At 46.6% G+C, this 26,841-nt stretch overlaps 1 protein-coding gene across 1 annotated transcript in view; it reads left to right on the top strand.

The window, feature by feature from the left end:
- The window catches only part of PRAG1 (PEAK1 related, kinase-activating pseudokinase 1), a 50,952-nt gene extending 24,315 nt beyond the window's left edge, over positions 1-26,637 (top strand). Inside the window, 4 exon segments of the mRNA XM_077773219.1 lie at positions 6,055-6,212; positions 17,630-18,024; positions 18,027-18,395; positions 25,576-26,637. Coding sequence (XP_077629345.1) covers positions 6,055-6,212; positions 17,630-18,024; positions 18,027-18,395; positions 25,576-26,637 — 1,984 coding nt within the window.
- The last annotated feature ends 204 nt before the right edge of the window (positions 26,638-26,841 follow it).

The raw sequence follows: 26,841 nt of genomic DNA, 5'->3' as shown, positions 1-26,841 counted from the left end.
ACCACAAGAATACTCTGAATTCGTCTGCATTCACTTGGTGAGTTCAAGACTGTGACTTCTCCCTCACTGTGACTAGATTTGGAAGTACTAATTTCTGAAGTCTCAGAAGAGTGGTGAGGTCTGAGAAATAACTTTTTCCGCCTGTAAGGCTATTCTGTGGCAGCACTAACCCTCACTGAATCTGCCTGTCCCGCTGTGGGGCCTGGTGGAAATCCCACCGGGTCATCCTTAATTCCTTGCCGGACGATCAGCAACAGGTGAACAAGAAAGCTGACCTGGGCTGGTGCAGCCCGAGGGACTTCCTTCCCTTCTAGAAATGCTTGTTTTCAATTTATCGAATGTTTCAAGCACACAGTGATAACTGTCCTAGGTGTCCTTCAAAGATTTTTCAAATATTATTAACATTTTGCCATTTTAGAAAACTGAAACATTACAGGCACAGCGGAAGATCGCTTTGTATCCAGTTTTTGTTTCACTCTCCCGTTCTTACCCAGAGCGTTCACTTTCTTGAACTTGAGTATTATTATTTTCATTTTACTCTCTCTATATAATTTAGAAAGTTATAGCATCATTATGTATTTAAATGGTATCACGTTGGGGCGCCTGGGTGGCTTAGTCGGTTAAGCGTCTGACTTTCGCTTAGGTCATGATCTCGCGGTTCGTGGGTTCGAGCCCCGCGTCGGGCTCTGTGCTGACTGCCCGCTCAGAGCCTGGAGCCTGTTTCGGTCTGTGACTCCCTCTCTCTCTGACCCTCCCCTGCTCACGCTGTCTCTCTCTCTCTCTCTCCTAGAAATAAATAAAATATAAAAAAAAAAATGGTATCACGTTGTACCCAAGGCCTTTTGCAAGCTACTTTTTTTTTTTGCAGAATTTTTTTTATTGAAGTATAATTGATATACAATATTGCATTAGTTTTAGGTGTGTAAACGTAGCGATTTGACAATTACGTACATTATGAAATGCTCACCATGATATGTAGTTACCATCTGTCACCATATAAAGTTATTACAATCTGATCAACTATATTCCCTGTGCTGTACTTTTCATCCCTGTGACTTATTTATTTTATAAGTTTGAACCTCTTAATCCCCTTCACTTATTTCAACCGTCCTCCCCACTTCCTTCCCGTCTGGCAACCACTTTTTTTGTTCTCTGCATTTATGAGTCTGTTTCTGTTTCTTGTTTGTTTTTTTACTTTGGTTTTTTAGATCCCACATATAAGTGGGATCATATGGTATTTGTCTTTCTCTGTCTAATTTCACTTAGCGTAATGCCCCCAGGTACATCCATGTTGTTACAAATGGCAAGTTCTCATTCTTTTTTATGACAGAGTAATATTCCATGGTGTGTATATACCACATCTGTTCTTTATTCTTTTATCCGTCCATCAGTGGACCCTTTGGTTGCTTCCATATGTTGGCCATTGTAAATAATGCTGCAGTAAACATAGTGGTGCATGTATCTTTTCAAATGAGTGTTCTTTTTTTAGGTGAATACCCAGAAATGAAATTGCTGGGTCATACGGTATTTCTATTTTTAATTTTTTGAGGAACCTCCCTACCGGTTTCCACAGTGGCTGCACCAGTTAGCATTCCTAATAACAGTGCAAGAGGGTTCCTTTTTCTCCACAACCTTGCTGACATTTGTTATTTCTTGTCTTTTTGATACTAGCCATTCTGACTGGTGTGAGATGGTTATCTCGTTGTGGTTTTGATTTGCAGCAAGCTACTTTTAACATCCAACATTTAAGAATCATTTCAATATCAGTACGTTAAAATCAAGTCCATTTATTTTTGAATGCTGTATCAGCTTCCATTTTAAGACTATACCACAATGTATCCATTCCTTTACTGATGGACACTGGACTGTTTATGATTCTGTTTTTGCTGTTAGTAACACTGTGGACAGCCTTGTCCATGTATGAGAGTTTCTCTAGATCGGCACTGTACAGTAGCCAATAGCTTAAAACAGGGCTAGTCTAAATGGCATTGTGCTGTAAGTATAAAATACATACCAGATTTTGAAGACTTAGACTGAAAAAAAAATACCTCATTAATGATTTTTATACTCATTGCATATTAAGATGACAATACTTTTATATATCTCGTTAAATAAATATATTCTTAAAATAATTTCACCTATAATTGGCTACTAAAAAGTTTAAAATTATATATATGACTTCCATTATAATTCTATTGGACAAGGACTGGTTCTAGATCAGGAGTAAGGAATCTACCATGCATAGTGTGGTCATTTGTGTCTACAAATAAAGTTTTATTGGAAAACATGCCCATTTATTTACATGAAGTCTATGACTGCTTTCCTGCTATAACAGCAGTGTTGAGTAGTTGTAACAAAGACCATATGATCTATAAGGCTAAAATATCTACCATCTGGCCCTTTAAGGAAATGTTTTTTGACCCCTTTTCTAGAGCAATGATTTTTAGCCTTTATCATCCTCCAGCAAGTACACACCTGAAACAGAAGTTTCAGAAAACATTTCAAAAATCCTTACTATCACATTTTCATATTTTCTGGTCACCTAGGATATTTTGTTAAAATAAACTGCTGGTAAGGTGCCATGACTCACTAAATTGACTTAGCCATTCATTCACCGCTAGTTACTTAAATAACAATTCTCAAAGATATATAGCCACAGTGTGTGTGTTTGTGTGTGTATGTGTGAGTGTGTACACACCAATCTACAGTCCCACAAACAGTGCAAGAAAGTTCTCATTTTCCTACATCCTTAACAAAACCTAATGTTGCCAGACTGATCTGATAGATGTGAAATGGAATCTCATTTTATTTATAATCTGATTACAGTTGATCATCTTTTTGTGTGTCAATTGACCTTTTGTGCTTTTTTCTTTTGTGAATTGCCTGTTCATATCCATTGCCCCTTTTTTAATAGCACCATTTGTCTGTTGATTTTTTTTTTTTAACATTCTTTATTAGTTATATAGATTGCAAATGTGTGTGGGGTACCACTCCCAGGTTTGGCTTTTTTAATTTTATAGTGTCTTTATTTTATTAGACAGGGTTTTTACATTTTAATGTTTATTTTTATTTTATTATTTATTTTGAGAGAGGGAGAGGGGGCTGAGAGAGGGAAAGGGAATCTCAGGCATGCTCCAGGCTCAGCCCAGAGCTCAATTTGGGGCTTGATCCCAAGACTATGAGATTATGATCTGAGCCAAAATCAAGATTTGGACACTTAACCTACTGAGCTCCATAGGCACCCCAGGATTTTTACATTTTAAAGAATCAAGTTTATCTATCTATTCCTTTATGCTTTCTACTTTTTAAAATTTTCCCTTCCTATCCCAAGGTCAAAATTTTTTCTTCTAACAGATTTTAAATCTTGGGTTTTGGCCTGCTATAAATAGCTGGTGTGTAAGCACCATGAACCAACATGTGTGTTCTTCAATCACTAATCCAATCCTACATTTGTCACATAGCAAGTTCCTGTTCATGGATCTGCTTCTTGGATCTGTGTCCTCAAAACATGATTCCACGTTTATCAGAAACGCATATGTACTGGCCCGCTTATAGTGCAAGTAGGTCTAGATGGTTTTACAGGCAAGTTTCAGTAATCTTTCAAGGAACACATAATCCCTATCTTCTATAAACTACACAAGGTATATGAGAGAAAGTTACCCAGTTCATTTTATGAGTATAAGCTAACCTTTATACCTTTATACTAGATAAGAACCGTATAGGAAAGAAGAATTATGGGCTAACCTCACATTTTAATGTAAATGTAAAAATCCTAAGTGAAATATTTGTAAAACTGAATCCAGCAATGTGTACTAAAATAAGTTTATACAAAGTGTGCAAGCATGAGTTCATTTCAGAATTGCTAATGTAAGTCATCACATTAACAGAATAAAGGAGGGAAGCAATATGCCTTTTTTATACATGTAGAGAAAGCATTTGCTAAAATTTGACAACTGTAAGTGATTTAGAATATAAAACCTTTAGAATAGAAATACACTTCCTTAATCTGAATAGAACATCTTCCAGAAGCTACAGCAAAACACACTTTGTGTTCAAGTATCCCTTGTAGTGTTCTGTTATTGAGTTCCCTCTTTGATGTGGCACCCAAGCATTCTTCTTCCTCTCCGTGTTTTGCTATAAGTAATTGTGTGTTTGTGTGCACGTGTGTGTGTACTCACACATTCACATATTTATGTATTTTTTAGTTTTATCTACTTACATACATTTCATTCAGTGTTCTAAGTTTGAGGAATGCGGAGCTTTGCTAGCTCAGCAGCTCTGGTGCTAGAATTTCTTCCTTGGCGATTCTCTGGGCCTGAGGACCAAGGCATTCCAGGGGCCATTTTGGAGGGGGGCGGGGTAGTTGCGTTGCTGCCATCTTGGCTTCTCTCTTTGAGGAGTTGTCATTACTCACAACTTTGTATCTAGGCATTGTCTGCAAAAGCTATTATTGAGATCTGATGAGAATAGAAATAATTTACAAAACTTTCTATGATTTTATTTTGTCAGAGGATAAAATAATCTATTGCCACAGCACTTCCTAAAGATCTGATATTTCCCAGATCCTTACAGTGACATTAAAATGTAAGGAATATTATTAGTTGTAACCTTTGCCATCACTGTCAACCCACCAGGGATGCCTGGGTGGCTCATTCAGTTAAGCATCTGACTTTGGCCCAGGTCATGATCTCGTGGTTTGTGGGTTTGAGCCCCGTGTTGGACTCTGTGCTGACAGCTCAGAGCCTGGAACCTGCTTCAGATTCTGTGTCTCCCTCTCTGTCTTCTCCCACACTCATGCTCTCTCTCTTTCTCTCTCAAAAGTAAACATTAAAAAAAAAAACTACACTTGACAGCTTTAAAATATTGTTTAATGTGGCTCTAAGAATTGGGGCTGAGGAGAAGGACATGTTCCTAGAGAATATTTTCATGGTAGCTAAGAGATTTTCTCTAAACTTTTCTGGTAATAAGCAAGGGATCCCAGTGACTGTGAAGACTAATTCAGGGCCTGGCGATGTTGAACACAAAGAACAATCGATAAATTCTTGACGGTAAGATCACGTGCATGAAATAATGCAGTTCTGATGCCAAATCAATACTGCATTGTATATTTCCCGCAGCAAATATCAAGATATAGATCTGCTGGAGTGGGTACAGGAATGTCATCAGGAAATACCAGTTCAGACAAATCTGGGTTACCACCTACAGGGAAAGAGCCGGATTGATTGTGGCCTGCCTCACTTTGTGGTGAAAATGTCAGGTCAGAGTGAATATTCAGGTAGTCCTTGGAAAAGGGGGAAGGAGAAATCAATAAGGTACACCACTCTTTCTGATAATGGCACTGTTTTCTCCAAGGCAAGTAATTTTTTTCTTGGACTTGGTGTTCCTGTCCCTGATTTGTTGGTAATGGTGTCTTTGGAGATGCAAGAAAAGATTTTATAGAAAGCCTGAGGGCAGATTCTGTGCTTCAGGAAGAAGGCTTATGTTAACATGTTTCTGAGGATTGCACTAGAAGTCTGATTACATTGATATAAAGTTTTCTTTAATTCCAAGGAACAACCTAGGCCCTTTGAAGCTCTGTCAGGAGAGTACAGGCGGAAAGAAATCCCACGTTGTTGATCCCAATTTGCAATTCACTTGCACTGTGATCTTGTGCAAACTGTCCAATATCAGGATATCTCCAGACACTGGCTCGTGTGATAATGTTCTTTTTTTTTTTCTCTGTAGAGACGTTATACACTGTATGATAGTTGACATAAATATTTTGGTAGACGGGGTCAAGAAAATGATGGCAGTTCCTCCCAAATCACGATTCTGGTATTTGTCTCAATTTCAAGAGACTCACTCCTCCTAACTACACTGGAGAAATCTCCTTCCATTCATGTGCATAAGGTTTCAAAAGGGTCCCTGTTCTCTTTCCCCGGAATCATTTTTTCAAAACTTGCTGGTATTATCAGGCTTCAGGAGCGTAGTAGGTTCATGATCCATCAGCCTGGTTTTTTGAATAGAAACCAAACCAAATTAATTGCTTCTCTTGTGCATCCTTGCATTTTCCAGGCATCTTTTAAAGATGAACAAGAGCAGCTCTGATTTGGAAAAAGCGAGCCAGGGCTCCGCAGAGAGCCTCAGCCCTCCCTGCAGGGGTGTCCATGTCAGCTTCACCACGGGTTCCACGGACAGCCTGGCCTCGGACTCCAGGACCTGCAGCGATGGAGGTAACGGACTTGACCTTGATGGGGAGGCTTAGCTCCCCCCAAGCCTGGAAGGCCAGCCCTCGCCTTGCTGCGAGGATTTGGACTGGCTGAGCCAGACCCACTGTCTCGGTCCTCCTCTCCTCACGAGGTAGACCCCACCAAGGAGCAGTTGGCACTCATTGTCTCTTGAATGCAGGACAAGACGCCCCGGGCGTCCCACGCTGCCCTTTCTACTTACACACATTGCATCCATGTGGAATGAGGTGGAGGAGGCTCAAAGCGAAAGCACATTGAAAGACCCCTGATTCCTTGGGTGATGAGCCATTGATGTATAGGTCTGTTCTCCATTTCCGTCTTCGGGATTACTTCTCCGGGGACTAGGTACATGCCAACCACAAGTGTTCATCCGCCCTGTTTCTCTGTCTGTGTCCCTCTTTCTCCCCCGTCCCCCAGCTCATTTGCCCGTTCATGTGCATGATTGCACACACACGTGCAGACACTTACTTGGACACAGCAGGTGCTTCCGTAAATGTTTGTTGTATTAAAACACGGAGATTTCATTAGTCTACCGTCCATCCCACTCCCTGGATAAAGTTCTAAGGCATCGTAATGTGGGTATGTCCCCATTGGGCACATTCCTGAGAGGGAAGTCTTGTGTTTCTGTAGTTGGGACAGGTAAATAGTAAAATCTCTTGCCATTTCAACATTCTCTTTGTGTGTGTGTGTGTGTGTGTGTGTGTGTGTGTGTGTGTGTGTGTGTGTGTGTGTGAATGACCTCTGCTGCATTTCTCTTAAACTCCCTTTAGCATATGACGTTTGGACATGTGCTCACACGACGACCTTTCTTGCTCCTGTGGAACCGTTTCTTCCCAGTAGGCAATTTTGGAGCTGAGATTTCCGTCGTGAATTCACCACCACCATCAATTCCCCACCTGAGAGGCAGTACCACTAACACTGAAGCATGTGTTATAAGTCAGCCTGTGGTGTGTTCTTATGGGAAACTGCTGGTAGCTCAGACTTAAAAACAGGAAACTGCTTAATCTCAGTTAGGTGGGACATAGCAAAAGAGGCTTTTCTTTTTCTGCAGATTTTCCTGGGCTTCCATCTTTCCCTTTTACCATCCCATTGTGCCAAAATTCTACAAGGTGGATTACTCCACCGAGGGCTGGGCAGGGCACATGAACCCTTGGACCCTGGGCCCTGACATGCTCTCTGGGGGACTGTGGGCAATTCTGAGCGAGCAGGGTACCGTGGAGCCCCCTACTGGCCACCAGCCAGTGCGTGTTGATTTGCATTCTACCGAACTGCCTGGGGTCTTAACTTGGCTTCGCAGAACCAGCAAGTCATGATGCTTGCTCTCAGGCCTCTGAAGGTCTAGCTGGGGAGGCAAGACTAAAACACATGACACATAGCTGGCTGGTCTAAGTGAGGAGATTGGGCTTCCCAGAACGTGAGGCTTATCGGGGCTTCCAGAAGAGAAAGGAGTCAACGAGGGCAGAGGAAGTGTTCAGGGAAGGTTCTTAAAGAAGATGGCACTTGAGCTCATGTCTCAAGTGTGATTAGAACAGACGAGGGAGAGGGAGGAAAGGGCTTTGCAGGTTAAGGAAATAATAAAGGAGGAGCGAAGGTACAGGGTTAGCAGTGCACGCTGGGACAAGGTTGCGACCACCTGATACACCTCAGTGAAAGCAGGCAAGGGGAAAAGGGACGAGAGGTTGGCGTGAAGGTGCGGCTGGGTTGTACAGAGCCCTCAGAACCGGGGTGTGGAAGTGGGAAATATGGAGCCATTGGGGATTAGGAATACAGTGGTGACACCTAACTCGGGCATTTTCTAATCGGAATGAATATGTTTTCGTGGTTCTTCTTTTATCATGAGCCAGTTATGCAATGGAAATGCCCTTCAAGTTTGGATTCCTAGATCAACAAAAAGTATATACCTTGTTACCAGACTGGGTCCTTAGAGTGAACCATTTCTATCTGCTACTCCTTGCTGATGGCTCTCTGTACCTGGGACCATGCTGTGAAACTGGCAGGAGACCAATAGCATGCTCTCTTCTCTCTCTCTTCTTTCTCTCGCTCTATCTTCTCTCTGTCTCTCTGTCTCTTTCTTTCTCCACCTTCCCTTTGTAACATCTGTTAAACATTGATCTGGAGACTATTCAGAACTGCTGGTCATGAAATGTAAGAAGCCCTCAGTCTGCTTCTCATCCTTAACCAAGGTGGCTTGCTGTAGGTCTGTTCTTGGATAATCATCTTTCAGTCCCATGAGTTCTTATTCTCTTTTAACTCATAAAAATAATATTGAAATATTTACCCATCATGACTTTTGTGACTATTTGATATCTAGTATTGCAGCTGAGAGAGTGGATCTGAATAAGAGAGGTAGAGTTCATCCAAGCTGACGTTCCTGGAGACCAGAATGTAGTGTTTACTTCTCTAATGTTATATATGAAGTCAAAAGATATCATTAGACTATCTGGTTTGTCAGTAAGAATTCACTGATGAAAAAGATGCATTTCGCAGACTATTTATATCTGCAGCAAAGTGAGTTGAGGACAAAGTCATTCCAGAGTGTATCCTAACAGTTTATGTAAACTTCTCAGAAGCTTATCAGAGTTAGTGGTTAAAGTTCGTTTTCTACTATTTGGGTTTTGTGGCAAAAAACAAATAATAATAAATTTTTTAGGAAAAGCAAACATAGTCGAAATCTATAACTTTGTTGCATTTTGGAAACCAGTTTATCTAAATTGTATGTTTATATATCAGGATTAATTTCACCTCTTTAGGCGTCTGTGGGATCTCATACTCCTCAAAGCACATCTGTTATCCCTTTTGTCCATGTGGGCAATTCAGTTGAACAGTGAGTCAACTCAGTGGCAGGAAAAATCCATCTGAGCAGTTGTTTGGTTTATGCTCAGTTTGGGAGGGACAAACTGCATGTGTCAGGACAGATCTATGGATGCTGCCAAGAGGTCATCTGTAATAACTAGATGGGAGGTAAAGTGCTCAGCTAAATGATCATCACAAATGGTCATCAGAAAAAGAAAGAAGGAAGGAAAGAAAGAAGGAAAGATTCTCAGACTTTAAATGCTTCCTTTTAAATTGTTCTTAAATGTTTTTTTTTTTTTGAGAGAAAGAGACAGAGCATGAGTGGGGGAGGGGCAGAGAGAGGGAGACACAGAATCTAGAGCAGGCTCCAGGCTCTGAGCTCTCAGCACAGAGCCCAACGTGGGGCTTGAACTCATGAACCATGAGCTCGTGACCTGAGCCGAAGTTGGACGCCTAACTGACTGAGCCACCCAGATGCCCCTAAATGCTTTCTTTTAAATAGGCAAACCTAATGGCACATTAAGATCATTTTCCTTTTTGATTTAGGATAACATTAAAATTTGGTTCCACAGTTTCACAGACATCACAGAGGCCAGGCCCTCACAGTACGGGAGATTAGAGAGCACTCTCTTGGATTGAGACTATTGACACAAGCAATAGATACGAGGTCTAACTACACAGCGAATATAGGTATAAATTCACATGAAGATATGTGCCAGGTCAGTGTTGGTATTTTTATAACTAGCAAACCAGAGATACAGCCAAGTTAATGAAAGATAGGAAAACCTTGGATTGCGAGTAACTGTTCTGCCAGATAAGCAAAGATTTCTAAAAAATTTTAACTTGATAGACAAGCTATGTCTTTCAATACAAGTAGTGCGTGATGCCAAATGTCACCTGATCACAACTGAGCTAATGGTTCTTGAAATTCGCTTTGATATACAATTGCTTTGGATAATAAGCATGTTTCCTGAACAAATTATGCTCGTGTACCAAGGCTTTACTATAATCTTGACGGTAGTCAGCTTGTTTTTCTTAGTAATAATGCCAAGAGGATTTTCTAAATATATACATTAATTCAGTCCTTGATTTGATAGACATTTGTCAAATCCAGAGCTTGTGCTGCTGGGTACAGCTTTCGATGTTGAACATACAGCAGTTACCACACATGCCCAGTTCTTTCTCTCACATTCCAGTGGGGAGAGATGGACAATGAGGGAGATAAAGGGCTACAGTAGCTGGGGTGTCAGATGGCAGTGAGAGCTGTGGGGAAAAATCAAGCCGGGGAGGTGGGCGGGGAGGGGTGGGCAGATCTGTCAAGAGGAGAGACAGTAAGTCCACAAAGATCAGACATCAGTCAGGAGGAGTGACAGCCTGACCTTCACTGAGCATTTGCTCCCCTGCTCAGGCTGAGTCTCTCTAAGAAGAAAAAAGCAGTCCTGAAAAGGCATCTAAAACTCCCCGGCTGAAAATAGTGTGTTCTGGCTATCAAACGGGCTGCCAGAACACTTGATCCTAGACTGGTGGGTTCGGCCTAATATATTACAGTTGGTATTTTGCCCTAACACGGTTAGACCCTCCTCATCCCCACCCCACTGGAGACAGACTGAATAATGGGCTCTGTTCTGAGAGATTTATTAGTGAAGGATGAAGAAGCCATCCCAAAGGAAAAGATACTCAGTCTTCAAGATTGTCTGCGGCCTGAGCCCGTACAATATCGCCAAAGTGAAGATTGTTCTTAGTTTAAGCTATTTCTTTTAAACGGAATTTTTAAAAAAATTGTTAGTGTTTATTTATTTATTTTGAGAGAGAGCGAGTAGAGGAGAGACTGAGACGGGGAGAGAGAGAATCCCAAGCAGGCTCTGCAATGTCAGTACAAAGCCAGACGTGGGGCTTGATCCACGAGATCATGACCTGAGCCAAAATTAAGAGTCAGGCACTTAACCGACTGAGCCATCCAGGCGCCCTAAACTGAATTTTTAAGTATATATTTATTACTTCACTAAAGTCAGTATGTGTCTATGATAAAAATTCACATGCAGGGGAAAGATAGGACAGGAAAAGTCAGTCATCAGACACCTCCTATCCCAGCCCCCACCTTTGACATGTTTTGAGCATATTTTTCTGTATCCTCTCAGAAATTTTTATCCATGTTTAAAATATCATAAACCTCAATGTAACACATTGATATGCTTAATATATCTTGAAGCCTTTCCAATCAGAACCTCTAAGTTTATATCATTTTTCTTTTAATGCTGCATATTTTGTCGTTGTGTGAATTGGTTAAACCCCTCTCTTAACAATGCATGTGTAGGTGATTTTCATTACCAGTCCCCAGTGAGATCCTGTGGTATACTTTGAGATAATTTGGTGAACATATCTGCAAGAAAAATTCCTAGAAGAAGTAGAATTTAGGGGCATCTGGGTGGCTCAGTTGGTTAAGGGTTTGACTCTTGATTTCAGGTCATGATCTCAGGGTCATGGGATTGAGTCCCGCATTGGATTTAGCGCTAAGTGGAAACCCTCCTTGGGATTCTCTCTCTCCCTGTCTCTCCGCCCCTCCCCTGCTTGCACGCGCGTGCGTGAACACGTGCACTCTTTCTCACACACAAAATAAATAAGCTTTTAAAAAAAGAAGTGGGATTGATAAGTCAAAACATATATGCATTTTAAATAGATGTTCCCAAATTATCCTGTAAAATGTCAAGTTACGCTTCCATCAACAGCATGTGAAGGCGCTTTGAGTTGACTTAATTTTACTGTTAATTTGGAAGACAACCTCAAATGACTGTGTTCTCACAGGAGACGGCAAGGCAGGGTTCGGGAGCCAACATGCTTGGGCTGTTGGCTCAGAATGTTCTCTCTCCATGAGCCTGTTTTCCAAACTGAGACAGTGCTGCACTTTGGCATGTAAATCACATTCACATCTTGAGTATTGTTTCTCAGGATGAGTAAGTGATCTGGAGAGACTCATCACGAATGCCACATTTTCCTTCCAGTTGTGAAATGTTCAGAATGTGCCTCCATTTTCAGGCCACGTTTACCTTCTGGAAGAAGCCAGGGCTCCTTCTGAAGGAATGCTTTGCTGCCTTTTTCTTTTTTTCTTTCTTTCTTTTTTTTTTTTTTTTTAAAAACATTTAGAGTTGCGCCTTTCTGATGGTGTGACCAAATAAGAGTTTGCACAGTTCTTCTCTGGAGGAAAAAGCTACATGCGAGGCTAGGACATCCCCTTCACCACATGTCTCCTGCGGTGAGAAGAGGGATTTTGGCAGAAACCCACATGGGTGCCACTTCCTGTGGGCCAAGGCCACGGGCTGAAGGAGAGGGTTTTTTTCATCTGCTTTGTTCCCTATGCCTTGCCTTTAGTAGGTGCTCAGGAAGTATTGGCTGATGGAATAGATAAACCTATACAGCCATTTCCAGCCTTATAATCTATATCCTCATTTAAAAAAATGATCCGTAGAACACTCCACGTTTTTCAGACAAAAGAAAATTCAATTTGCATTACCTTACCCGAAGTGAGAGAATAGCCAGACGCCAAAGCTAAGAATTTGGAGCTTGGTTGGGTACTCCCCTTGCCGTGACTCTGCCCTTAGCCTCCACATTTGCTCTGGCCAGCTGCTGTCAGGAGGCAGAGCTGTGCACTCAGGGAGCCAAACAGTCTCATTCACACGGCTCAAAACTGGACTGACCACTTCCTGCACAAGCTTACCTCTCATTTTGGCCGTGGAGAACAATGAAAGTGCCTATTAAAAGCCAGCAAGAAGAGAGGACTCTATAATAAAGAAAACGTCACAGTGCCAAATTTGAACTTCTGGCCTGCATTTCTGCCAGGGCTTTCAGCTGTTTATCCCGACCACTGAAATCCTGATTTCTTCTCTGCTTTCTAAATATAATGGCACCAACTAGTATACTTTCTCCTCGGTCTTTTTTTAAAAAAATTTCTTTTAATGTTTTATTTATTTCTGAGAGAGAGAGAGACAACATGAGCAGGAAAGGGTCAGAGAGAGAGAGGGAGACACAGAATCTGAAACAGTCTCCAGGCTCTGAGCTGGCTGTCAGCAACAGAGCCCTATGTGGGGCTCAAACCCACGAGCCGCAAAATCATGACCTGAGCTGAAGTTGGACACGTACCCAACTGAGCCACCCAGGCGCCCCAGCTCCTCGGTCTTTTTAAGATCCCACCCAGTGCACCATATGCGATGTGGAGTTTCCCCACCAGAAACACTTTCTCTTCTCTGAAACAACACACCGAAGAGAGGTAGAGGTGTTCTGTGCTCTGATGGGCTCCTGGCTTTATATGCAGAAATGGCAATTGGAAGAAAAACTTAGGAACTGGGGTTTGGAGCTCTGTGGCCCAATTAGCATGAAAAGTCATTTAAAAACCTACCAATGATGTAACTACGATGGAGGGAAACTTGCCAGAAAAGTATTTTCCATTCTCACTCCTTTTTACACTCTTAATTGTAAGCCAGAATTTGGAAACAGGGTGATGTAACACCAGCGTAAAACCAGGATATATTTGAATTCTTCTCACTGTTGTTGAATCTAAGTCCTGAGAATATGGGCTGTTGGCCAAAGTTTTTCAGCATTTTCTTTTGGCACATTTTTTCTGAACCAGTGGTTTGCCTGTGGATTTTGTAACTATTTTAGGTGTCAAGGCATATTTGCTCCCTCTTCTTTCCTACTCTTCTAAACGCAGAGTGTGGTGGCCGCCATAAATACAGTTGACCCTGGGAAAAACACAGGGCTTGGGTCACCAACCCCCTCTGCACAGTCAACAGTCCACGGCTCCATTACTATTAGACACATAACTACTGATAGCCTACTGTTGACCAGAAGCCTGATAACATAGGCTGATGTTGTACGCTGAATGTATTATATACTGCATTCTTACAAGGTAAGCTAGAGAAAAGAAAATCATAAGGAAGAGAAAGTAACATTTACAGTACTGTATTTATCAAACAACAACAACAAAAAAACCAAAATACAAAAGCCACCTATCAGCAAACCCACGCATTCTGGGCCCATGTTCAAGGGTCAGCTGTAGTGAGAATCTAGCTACTGCGTTACCTCCAGCCATGTTTCAGAGGAGGCACCCCATGTACGAGTAAAGAAAATGGCAGAATCAGTGTGGGGCTTTAGGGGTGCCCCCTGGTCCCATAGAAAGTAGGTACTGCTTGTCTCATGGTGGAGAAATCACAGTTTCATTGACAAGGGCCACACGTTGACATCTCTTTCCAAGTAGCCCTAAGAATACTACGGGCTGACCTGTTTTGTGGTCCTGAGGCGCCCAGAGGCTATCAGAGTGAAGTGTGGTCTTCACACCAGCTGTGGCTCCAAATCGGGAGATACATTTTAAGAAACTAAGTTAAGAACGATGCCTCCAGGTCAGAAGGAGGTGTGTCTGTTACAGAACTAGGCTTTTTTGTTTTGTTTTGTTTTTTCTTTACCTCAGAATTACAATATGTGTATGTAATATCCAATTATATGGGTAAAGTGAACATTTGAGGTGAGCCTCGCTTCCCTGGATGAGGTTTGGGTAACTATAGCCCTTCCATGCTGGGGACGGGGGGTGGGGACAGCCCAGGCTTTGTGCAGTGATTGTCGGGTGACCGGCACACAGCAGCTAAGAATAAAGAAAAAGAAACCACGCTCCGCCTAATACCCAGAACTCCTTGCCAGATTTACCTATAGATCTGATCGAAGCCGCTGACTCATTCAGTTCCCACAGGAAAGCAAAAGAATGGCGATTGGATAAAGGAGAAAATCACTTCCTTCCAACTGCCTGAACACACAGGTTATTTCTGGTGTGAAAGCAGAATCTCCTGATTCCCTTTGCTAATCTGGGGAGTAAGAAGTGTTACAGATTTGGTTTTGTTTGTATGTTTGTTTTTAATATTCCTGTTACCCTTACGGATTGGAAAGTTGACCAGGGGCAGTTGAGGGAGCTAGAGGGAGAGAAGCAGGAGAGCCATCTGCCAAGAGGTATTGTATTTCAGGGGCAGCTCTGAGACAAAACGCATGTTGGAAGAGGTTGCAACTGGAGAGAGTAGCCAAAACTATAGACTATTCATGCTGGAAGGGACCTTCACCGTGATACGATCTGGTTAGTTTTTAAATGACTCAGCCCGGTGAGCGCAACAGCTAGTTAGGGGTTCATCCCGCTGTCTACCCACAGGTCACAGGTAGAGGCAGGAAAGGACATGCTAGAGGCGTCACGAAGAGCCATATGGGGAAGGCAAGGAAGGCAAACCATTAAGAGCGGGGAAGTAAGCGAAAGACTTAAAGAGGCATCTAGCCAAGAAACTGATTTGTCAGAAACCACCTGGGGACTGAGGACTGTAGGCAGTAGGCTACAGTAGGCAGGCTGTCCCTGTCACTGGAGGGACTGCTTAAAGCATTAACTAGAATGGCGCCTGGGTGGCTCAGTCAGCTGAACATCCAACTCTTGGTTTCGGCTCAGGTCATGATCTTAACGTTTAATGAGTTCGAGACCCAGATACGGCTCTGTGCTGACAGCGAGGAGCCTCCTTGGGATTCTCTCTCTTTCTCCCTGTCCCTCCTTTACGCATGCCCTCTCTCTCTCTCTCTCTGTCTCTGTCTCTCTCTCTCTCATACACACACACTGAATAAATAAACGTTAAAAAAAAAAAACAAGCATTGACCAGAGACTCTGATCACACTCCCCTGCCCACCCCCCCTTATCCTCCATCCTCTGTGTGTTGATAACAAATGAGAAATCAGTTGGATGGTAGCAAGCTTCTGCCATCCAGAATGCAGAAAGATCTGGAAATGGACCTGTTTCCACTCAGTCACCCTCTTGCTCATCCCCTGGGTACTTGGTGACTGAGGCTTAGTGTCCTTCGAGAGCCTCATATATAAGGGGTCTCGGTCCTCCCGTTTTCCAGCCCAGCAGCTAGTGAGCCGCATGCTCCCCGACTCTCTCAGCCTCTGCTAGAGGGAGGGNAGAAATCAGTTGGATGGTAGCAAGCTTCTGCCATCCAGAATGCAGAAAGATCTGGAAATGGACCTGTTTCCACTCAGTCACCCTCTTGCTCATCCCCTGGGTACTTGGTGACTGAGGCTTAGTGTCCTTCGAGAGCCTCATATATAAGGGGTCTCGGTCCTCCCGTTTTCCAGCCCAGCAGCTAGTGAGCCGTGCTCCCCGACTCTCTCAGCCTCTGCTAGAGGGAGGATGGAGAGGAAGTGACTGTGCAGCCCTAGCCTTCATCTGCCCCCACTGCTGACTGTACTCTTAGGAGCAGAAAAGCCTCCTGGGGAGAGTGGGGTGGGGCACCCATAGACCCCAGGGTTCTAGAACCTGCTGCTATCAGGGTCACCAGCCCCCATTCAGACCGCGAGGGGAAAATACACGGGTGTGTAAAGTTGCCTGGCCTGACTGTGCCACTGCTGCTTGGTTTATAATCAACCTGGCCTGGAAGGGTATAAATCCCTCATTCAGCCTTGCTGGCAGGCGCCCCGCCTGTCATTAGCAGCGCGGGGGTGAGGTGGGAAAGAAAACTTAACTGCAATCTTGGTAAACCACTGAGAAGCAAGCGTGCTTGCCTCCTGCAGATGTGGGAGTGTGAGAAGCCTTGTGCTTTCTCCCGGGTCCGGTGAGAGCGATAAGCAGAGCCAGGGAAGGTGTGGGTGTGGGGCTCGACAGCCTTGCTGTGCTGCACAGGCTTCTCTCTGCACGAGCCTGTTGCTTCCCAGCTCCTGAGTTCAACTTGCTGTGTGCGTCAACTTTGTCGCGCTGTGAGCTCTGCGTTTGGGGTTGTACTGGACAGAAGGCCCCTGCGCTCACTCAGTGAGACTGGGGTCTGGATGTCAATGGGCAAGTTGAGCCCTGATGACGTGGTCATTCACCTTGTTCAAAAGAGGGAGCCCACTCCCTAGGGGGTAGCCCGAGTAAGGAGACCCTCTGTTGGTGCCAGTGCTTGTTCCTTGGGGGCATCCATTCTGCCTGCCCTTGGTTGGGAAAGCAGAGAGCAACTCCGGGTGGACTTAGAAAATCGTTAACCATTCCGGAGCAGCATAGAAGTACACACTGAAAGGGGGGATATTTACTTTAGGTAAATTGTACCCTTTATAAACCTGACTTTTTAAAAAATCCATTCAAAACACATGTTCAAGTTTGTTGTTGCTGTTTACAGGCATTGTTTGCAAAGCATTGGAAACAACCTAAGTGTCCATCAAGAGGGGACTGGTTAAATAAATCCTTATACTTACACATGATGATAGATGATGAGATGGCTCTTAAAAAGAATTAGATAGATCTGCACATCTGATGTAAAATATCTCCCTTGCATAAATGTGTGCACGTGCATTTGTCTGGGTTGCTTGGCACAACTCTAGAAGGATCCCTGGAGATTGACAGCAGTGGGTTTCTCTGATGAAGGGGACTGGGTACTAAGGGACAGGGTAGGAGGCAGAGGTCGGTGGCACGATAGACCTCTTTTGCATTTTGAATTGTGTTCATTGTGCATATGTTGTCTCTTAGAAATAGATAACAAATAAAATAAAATAAATTTCTTCGACCACAGGGCCCTGGAGCTGAGTGGCATAGGCCTCTTAGCCTGATTGTTGCTGTTTCTCAATTTCAGGCCCTTCGTCTGAGCCAGCGCATTCGCCCACCAGCAGCGGGAAGAAACTCTTCGCTCCTGTTCCATTCCCTTCGGGCTGCCCAGAGGATGTGTCCCCCAGCAGCCCCCTGCAGCCCCCGCCGCTCCCCCAGAAGAAGTTAGTGAGCCGGGCGGCCTCTTCGCCTGATGGCTTCTTCTGGACCCAAGGCTCCCCCAAGCCAAGAACCGCAAGTCCCAAGCTGAACCTCAGCCACTCGGAAACCAACGTCTGTGCCCACGAAGAGTCCCAATTCAGCTACTCCTCGAGCCCCGGGAGCCGCCATCATCCTATCTTCTCCTCCTCTGAGCCCCTGGAGAAAACTTTGAAAGGCAATGGCCACTGGCTGCCGGCACCAGGGCTGGCGGGCGGCCCCGGNGCCCGAGCAGCTGCGGGAGCCCCAGCCTCCACTGCAAAGGGGTCCCCTCGGCGTCAGCCTCCCAGCTGAGCGTGTCCAGCCAGGCCTCCACCGGCAGCACCCAGCTGCAGCTCCACAGCCTCCTGGGCAGCATCAGCAGCAAGGAGGGCACCTACGCCAAGCTGGGGGGGCTCTATGCCCAGTCCCTGGTCCGCCTCGCGGCCAAGTGTGAGGACCTGTTCATGGGCGGCCAGAAGAAGGAGCTGCACTTCAACGAGAATAACTGGTCGCTCTTCAAACTGACCTGTAACAGGCCCTGTTGTGACTCTGGGGACGCCATCTATTACTGCGCCACCTGCTCCGAGGACCCCGGCAGCACCTACGCGGTGAAAGTAGGTANCCGCCCCCTGCTATGAAAGCAGGTACCGCCCTGCGCCCTGCTGTGAAAGTAGGTGCCGCCCTGCCCCCTCCTCCTATTCTGCCCTGCAACCAGCTGGTCCTGGCTGTGGCAGGACTGCCGCTGGAGCAAGTCCTTTGACCTGTCCAGGCTTCAGGCGCAGGCTTGATGCCTGAGCTTCCTGTTAGCACTGGTGCTCACTGACGTCACCGTGAGCCCGGCCCAGGACACAGTGCAGGGAGATTTGTAGTGTAATGTAAGTGAATGTAAGACGCGTTCTGTGCTTTGGGGAATGAACCTATGTGATCTAGTTGGATTAGGGAAACAAATTGTCTTTTAATGCAGCAGGCGTTTCATTCATTTATTCAGCAGATTTTACCGAGTGCCAGTTACTTACGATAGGCCAGGTGCTTTATAAAGGTCTGAGTACACAGAGGTGAACATAAGGTTCCTATAGAGCTTATCATCCAGTCAGGGCGATGGACAATGAAGACACTGTTCTTCAAATGTTAGAGCTGGAGAGAGAGGTGGACCCAGGCATGATCTTGAGCAGAAGAGTAATTGCATCGATGAAGCATTCACTGTGCAACAAGACTCTCGGGTGCGTTAACTCCATGACCTCACATCCTTACGGGGCAGATGGGTTTTACAGATGGGGGATCTGACACGCAGAAGGATGTAGCTGCCCACGGCTGGCTGGCGGCTGCGACGGATTTGAATGCTGCCCCGTGTTGTCTGCAACACCTCTGCTACCATCCTGTCCAAAAGGAAAATGGAGTTCAGAGGAGTTAAGTGACTGGCCCAAGTAACAGCTACTTAATTTTTGCCACCAGCTCANCCAGTCCAGCCGCCTGCACCCATCTGGTCTCTCTGGTCTCTGCCACACGTTCTGTTCCGTCTATGTGGCCCTTTTTCTCATCTCTCTTCGGTGTCCCCTGAATACCTGGCAGTGCTGTCGCTCTTCTGTAAATGCGAGCTTTTGCGGGTAGTGAGGTCTTTTTCCTGCCATCACCTGTCCCAAGATCTTGTTTTATTTCCAGTCAGAAAATAAAAACAAATGCAAAGACTGAACTAACATGAAATGGCCTGGGGAGGTAGGGTGGCTTCCTGCTTACTAGTGGAGTTTTTAAAAATATTATGATAATTAGGGGCGCCTGGGTGGCTCAGTCGGTTAAGCGTCCAACTTCGGCTCAGGTCATGATCTCATGGTTTGTGGTTTCGAGCCTTTGGAGCCTGCTTCAGATTCTGTGTCTCCTTTTCTCTCTTCCCCTCCCTGGCTCACGCTCTGTCTCTCTCAGTCTGTCAAAAATAAATGTTAAAAAAATTTATAAATATTATGATAATTAGCCAAGGAAAATGGCAGTGACTTTTACCTTGAGATATTTTTCTTTTAAGAACTTCGTGAGACTACCATAAAAAATAGATTAGTAACCCCAGATTTATAGGTTCAGGGGGCCATATATAATTATTTGCTGCCTTTCTATGGAAAAACTGGGGGCGAGGAGGCCAATATGGCTATAAGAAAACAACTGATAATCCAGAAATCAAGGTCCCAAAAGACTAGGGGGGTGTGGCTAAGATGGCAGGCACCGGATGGAAGAAAATGCAAACATCCTGTATTGAGAGTCTGTGGATTTCTTGACCTTCATTGTCTCTTTCTGTCTAAACCCAGCACCAGTTTCTTGGTAAGTGATCCTGCTCTGCTACTCCCCAAGCACAGCAAAAAGCAAAAAGGAAATAATCCAGTGTTCCCCTTCCTGTTAGGGTGGTGCTATATCCCTCCCTCCGGCAGAGGGAAAGGGAGAGGACTCTCCAGCCAGCCGAACAGGAAAACATGGCCGTCCCTGACGGCCCAGATCCAGGGGTCTAGACCCAACCAATGAAAGGGATGGAAATGTGGGCTCCTCGAAGGCTGAGGGATGGAGGTGTCTACAGAGGAGGGTCCTCGTTTTTGCTAGCCCCAGGGAACCTGAGGAGGTCATCTGTGAATTACCCTTCTCTTCCCCTCCCTGGGGTCAAGGGCATCACCACGGTCACCCAGCTCCTGGGGCTGGAACTGGGCTCCTTTGGCGCCTCTCCATTTTGAGGAAGGGAGGACCTGGTAGAAGTACTTGCACCCTCCTGCCTCAGGGTAGAAAGTAAATCACGTGATCCTGCTGCGAGACCTAAGGAGTTCGTGGGCCACTGATCAGAACCTCGGGGTAAAGGGTTTCTGGGGTTTATATATATTTGTTAACGTTTATTTATTTATTTTGAGAGAGAGAGTGACAGAGCACACCAGAGAGAGAGCAGGGAAGGGGCAGAGAGCGAATCCCAAGCAGGCTGTGCACTGTCAGCACAAGCTCGATGTGGGGCTCGAACTCATGAACAGTGAGATCACACCCAGAGCCGAAACCAGGAGTCGGATGCCTAACCAACTGAGCCACCCAGGCACCCCTGGCTTTTATATTTTTAAGTGATTGTTATGTGTAGCTTGGATCTAGGACCTCCTAGAACAATGCAGAATTAGCTGCATTCTCTGAAGAACAATGCAGAAAATCCAGTTCCCCAAGGAGGAGGTTAAAAACAAGTGTCGCTCCTCATTCCATTAGAAACGTAAGCCATAAGGAAGTGAGATGTTAGGCCCCGGCCCCCTAAGGAAGAGAGTCCCCGGTCCTATATGACTCTGCCAGAGACACGGAAGCCCAAGGACTGTCTCTATAATGTATGAAAAGGAAATCTGGAGGAGAGCAGCCAGTGTTCAGAGTCTGAGCAACAACAGTATCAATTCGCGAGTGTGCCTGGCCTGGTAACGGGCGGGGGCTCTCGGAACACCATTTCCCGCGTGCAGCTGTTGTCCCTCATTAGCGCTGCAGTCTAGACGGAATACGGTCATCTGGAATCTTCGGGCCGGAGCGGTCTCCCCGCCCGCGCCGCCGCTCCGTCACTGAGCTCGTGTCATCTGTGCCTGGTAAGCACGAGCCTTGCTCGCAAGTCCCCATTAACCAAACCAGGCTCGCACCTGCTCCCACTAAGTGCCAGGCCCTCCGTTTATGGGCTCGGCGCCCTGCAGCAGCCAGGAGATTAAAGCCAACTCTTGTAGCCCTGCTCCGTGACTATGCGGCCGGCGGGGGGAAAAATTATCAGCTGTGTGTGAGTTTTAGAAGCTGCTTTATTCCTCGGTCAACTAGGACTCCAGTTCGGTAATTAGGGACTTGTGTTAAGCCAGCTGGGCCATCTTTATTTAAAGAACGTGACTTAGCCCAGATTTTTAAACCACGAAGGAGGCTATGGCTCCCAAGTTGAAAGTGAGACTTGGCTCAGCAAAACATTTGAAATTTGAGCCGAACCAAAGGTTTGTGAGGTCTTGCACCGAAACCAAAGCTCAGACTCCCTGAAAATGAAATGAAGTGGGTGAGGGTGGAGAAGAAGCCTCTCTGTCTCCTCCCCTTCCTCTACCTGCACCTACCATCTGGCACCATGAAACGATCACAGGGGGCACTCTCCCGGGGGTCCCCCCCACCTTTTCACTGTGCTGACTTTCAGATACGGGGCAGGGGGAAAGCTGGGGCGTCCTGACAGATAACTAGCTCCCAATTTTAAAATGCATCCAGCCCAGCCCCTATTTATTCTGCTCCTTCATTTACATCTCTGTGCAAACTGTCAGTGGTGTTTGTTGGGCCCAGGCCTTTGATGCCCTAGAGAAAAGGGATCCTTGGAAACACGTCCCAGGCCCTGGACAGCTGCAGCCCCCGGGTTTGTAAGATAACCCACAAGCCAGCTCTGGATGGCCTCACCACATGGCCACAGCCAGACCTGCAGAGCGGTAACCATAGCAACCTCCTCCAGCAAGTGCTCGCCGTGGGCTGGTCACTGCTGAGAGCCACACCTGGGTCCTGCCACCGGCTGCTCACAGTGGCCCTGGGACAAAGGACCTATCACTGCCCGGACTGCAGAGGAGAAAACAGACTGAGATAAGTAAGGTTGATCCTCCTTATTTGTGGATTCCGTATTTCTGAATGCACCTGCTAAAATTTATCTGTAACCTCAAATCATAATCTGTGGCCCTTTTGTGGCCCCTGGAATGCACACATGAGGGGGAAATCTGAGTCACCCAACATGCGAATTCCCAGCCAAGGTTGGAATGAGACAAGGCTCCAGCTTCTTGTTTCGGCTCTCACCTGTAAACAGGTGTCTCTTCATTGTCTCGTTCTTCACATGTTTGTGCTTTGTGTTGATGATTCCACTGTTGAAATTGACCAAGCTGAGCTGAGCGCTAAAGCCCTGTCTAGTGGTCGTGAGGGCAAGATGTGCCTTTGGGAGAGTGTCAGGTGAGCCTCGTTTAGGCATGCGTTACAGTGCCGTCTGCGGGAGTTCTGTGTTCATGAATCAACAGTATCCACTCATAAAGCGTCTTTAAACAGAAACACACACAAAGTAAAGTGGTATGTTGGCCAGTTGGTAAAAGCTGTTATGAACAGACGCTTGCAAGAACTTCACCCTATATTTCCCCTAGAGCAGTGGCTCCGTATTCACTCATTCCGTGTCTGTGGCTACTTAATAGACCCTAAGTTCTGCAAATAACAAGAATCGATTGTAACTTGCCAGTGTTTGCCGCGTTCGAATTTACGCCAAGGTCTTTTTCACTTCCAAGCCCATACTTTTGACTCCTGGAAACTTCTCCCTTGTACAATCTTGGGCAAATAATTTAACCCCTCGAAGCCTCTGTTTCCTCTTCTGTAGAAGCATCTACCTCGCCCTTTCTCATCAGGTTGTCTGAGACTTAATGAGACGGTGTGAAAAATGCTTAGTAGGCACAGTGCCTCACACGTGCAAGAGTTCGTAGGTGTGTGTCGTGGCTGAGAAGCTCTCAGGGGACAGGAGTGACCCCGACCTCAGCCATGCGTGGCCCATATTGCCACAGAGGGCTCAGCAGACAGGTCCATACACAGTGGCTGCAATCTATATGCAAGACTACATTTTGAGGACTGCAAATTCCCTTTCGTTTAATAGTGTTTTAGAAGACGGCCATTTAAAAACCAAATACAGTTGGATGGGCTACAATGAGGGGTCCGCAGCAATGCCCTTTAGATATGTGTTCCCGAATCATTTCTGTTAGTGGATTAGGAAGCAATGTCCAGGAGAAAATGCACTTGCGTTTGACTTCTGTTTTACCTCTGTAATACAGAGATTACTAATGTGCTGCCTCCCTTCACCCACTAATTCTCGTTTTAAATGTTTCCTCAGAGGCTGGACTCTTTTATTTCAGGTTTCATGCTGAGAAGGCTTGTATAGCCGCCATCTAAATAACTTCCTGTGAAAAGACGCTTGCAATAGAACTCCTAGAAACGTCACCTGTTAGCAATGCGGCGCTTTGTAAGCGCTGCTGTAATCACTCGCATCTGGCAACGCGGCAGCCTGAAGGGTTATTTTGGATTGCTCGTGGGATAGTATGCGTTAGGTAAATGTGAGGTGCCTTTCTTTGCAGGATTACACACCGAGCCTCACCTTTCTATAACGCATAGCTGAGGATGTACTGTATCGTTTTGAGAGAGGAGACCACAGACCCTCTTCTGTCCCTTTCATTGTAATTACGGGGAAACTGAGGCCTGACAGAGGGCCATTATGTCTGGCTTGACTCTCCAGCTGCGCTGCAGCCAGAGGAGGATTACTGCGGCTCCAGATTGCCCGTGGCTGGCACTGGCCTTAGCACAAGGTGTTGAAGAAGCAGAAGAACGATGGCTGTGGGGACTCCCTGGAGCTCACCTGCTGCTTTATTCCTGCCTTCAGTTCAGAGGGTGCCTTGGGCACTTTGGCCTCCCTAACCCTGGAAAGCCCGCTGTTTCCTTTCAGCTCCCTGACTCACCCTCGGAGGGAGGTGTGTGACTTCCCTGTAACAGCTCCTATAAAATGGCTGGCTCGCAGGCCGTGCCAGCGCCCAGCATTGCACGTTTACCTGGATCTGGAAACTAGGGCAGCCTCGGGAGTTTGGCCACAGGCTAGAAGGGCCTGCTTCTGTCCCTGAGACTCCCCAAGAAGGGAGCACCCCAGCTGTCAAACGTGTCTGCGGTCAGGCAGCCGCCATAGGGCACAAGGAATGAGGATTAAGGTTGACGGCCTGTGTAAACTCTTGTCTGGTGCCCTGAGAATTTGTCTAGCACACACTGTGGGCAGACACATGTCTTCTTACCCATAGCAGGGCGCCACGTTGCTCTGCTGGAACCCCCCTCCTGCTGGATCGTGTCGTCATGGTGTTATGTTTAACTCGTAAAGACATTTTCCAAAGTGATGGCACCATTTTATACTCCACCAGCAACATATAAGGGTTCCCATTTCTCTACACCCTCATGGCCACTTGTTACTGTCTGACATTCTTATTATAGACCTTCTAGTGGGCGTGAACTGGGATCTCACTGTGGCTTTGATTTGCATCTCCCCAGTAACTACTTTTTATTTTTAATGTTTGTTTATTTTTGAGAAAGAGAACGCACAAGCAGGGGAGGGGCAGAGAGAGCTGGGTGGGGGGAGGGAGCAGACAGAGGGTCTGAGGTGGGCTCTGTGCTGACAGCAGCGAGCCCGACATGAGTCTCTAACTCACTAACTGAGAGATCATAACCTGAGCCCAAGTTGGACGCTCAACCCACTGAGCCACCCAGGCGCCCCTCCCCAGTGACCACTGTGCTTGGGGCCATTCACATATTTCTCTGGTAGAATTCTTATTAATCTCTTTTGTCCACTTCTGATTGGGTAGTTTCTCATTCTCTTATTGCATTGTGAGCGTTTTTTATTAAATTTTATTTAAAAGTTATTCATCAGACAGGTGTTTTGTAAATATTTACCCCAGCCTTATGTGTGACTTGTCTTTTCCTTTTCTTAATGGTATCTTTTGAAGCCCCGAAGTTAGGACATTTGAGAAGTTCCTACTTTCTTCCCTTATGGACCATGCTTTTGGTGTGGCATCTGAGATCTCTTTGCCCAGCCCAGAGTCTCAAAGATTCTGTCCTAGGTTTTCTTCTAAAATGTGTATTTGGGGCGCTTCCACCTAAGTGTGATCCCTGTTGAGGTCATTTGTGTGTCTGGTGTGAGTAAGAGTTTCACTGCCCCCTTTTGCACGCGGACACCCAAATATCCCAACGCCATTTGTTGAGCGGGATGCTGGATTCCACTTTTGACCTGACGTTGCCTTTCGCCCGCAGATCTGCAAGACCCCAGAGCCCAAAGCAGCCCCTTACTGCAGCCCTTCTGTGCCCGTGCACTTCAACATCCAGCAGGACTGCGGCCACTTTGTCGCCTCGGTGCCCTCCAGCATGCTCACCTCTCCCGACGCACCCAAGGACGCCCTGCCCGCACCGCCGCCACACCCCCCTGCCCAGGAGCAGGACTGCGTGGTGGTCATCACCCCCGAGGTGCCCCACCAGACCGCCTCTGACTTTGTGCGGGACTCCGCCTCCAGCCACCAGTCCGAACCGGAGGTTTACGAACGGCGCGTGTGCTTCCTGCTCCTGCAGCTTTGCAACGGGCTGGAGCACCTGAAGGAGCACGGGATCATCCACCGGGACCTGTGCCTGGAGAACCTGCTGCTGGTGCACTGCTCCCCCCAGNCCGCCGCGCCCCTCCCCCCCGCCGCTGCCGCCTGCCCGGGGGCGCGCGCTGAGAAGTACCTGCCCCGGCTCATCATCAGCAACTTCCTGAAGGCCAAGCAGAAGCCCGGCGGCACCGCCAACCTGCAGCAGAAGAAGAGCCAGGCCCGGCTGGCCCCCGAGATCGTGTCCGCCTCGCAGTACCGCAAGTTCGACGAGTTCCAGACGGGCATCCTCATCTACGAGCTCCTGCACCAGCCCAACCCGTTCGAGGTGCGCGCGCAGCTGCGCGAACAGGACTACCGGCGCGAAGACCTGCCCGCGCTGCCCGCGCTGTCCCTCTACTCGCCCGGCCTGCAGCAGCTGGCGCACCTGCTGCTGGAGGCCGACCCCATCAAGCGCATCCGCATCGGCGAGGCCAAGCGGGTGCTGCAGTGCCTGCTGTGGGGGCCGCGGCGCGAGCTGGTGGAGCCGCCGGGCACGTCGGAGGAGGCGCTGCGCGGCACGCTGCACAACTGGATCGACATGAAGCGCGCCCTGATGATGATGAAGTTTGCCGAGCGGGCGGCCGACCGCAGGCGCGGGGTGGAGCTGGAGGACTGGCTGTGCTGCCAGTACCTGGCGGCGGCCGAGCCCGGGGCGCTCCTCCAGTCCCTGAAGCTCCTGNGGACGCAGTGAAGCCTGGACTCTGGCTTCGCTACCTCACTTTACCCTTTTGTCAAATAGCTATTTAAAAAAAACAAGCAAACGTGTATTAAATATTTGTTTAGCGTTTTTATTTATTATTGAGAGACAGCATGAACATGGCAGACGCAGAATCTGAAGGAGGCTCCAGGCTCTGAGCTGTCAGCACAGAGCCCAACGTGGGGCTTGAACTCACAA

This window comes from Crocuta crocuta, unplaced genomic scaffold (assembly GCF_008692635.1).
Source record: "Crocuta crocuta isolate KB4526 unplaced genomic scaffold, BGI_CrCroc_1.0 scaffold140, whole genome shotgun sequence".
Taxonomy (NCBI): Eukaryota; Metazoa; Chordata; class Mammalia; order Carnivora; family Hyaenidae; genus Crocuta; species Crocuta crocuta.
The sequence above is the reverse complement of the archived record's forward strand: the minus strand, read 5'-3'. Positions and strand labels throughout refer to the sequence as shown.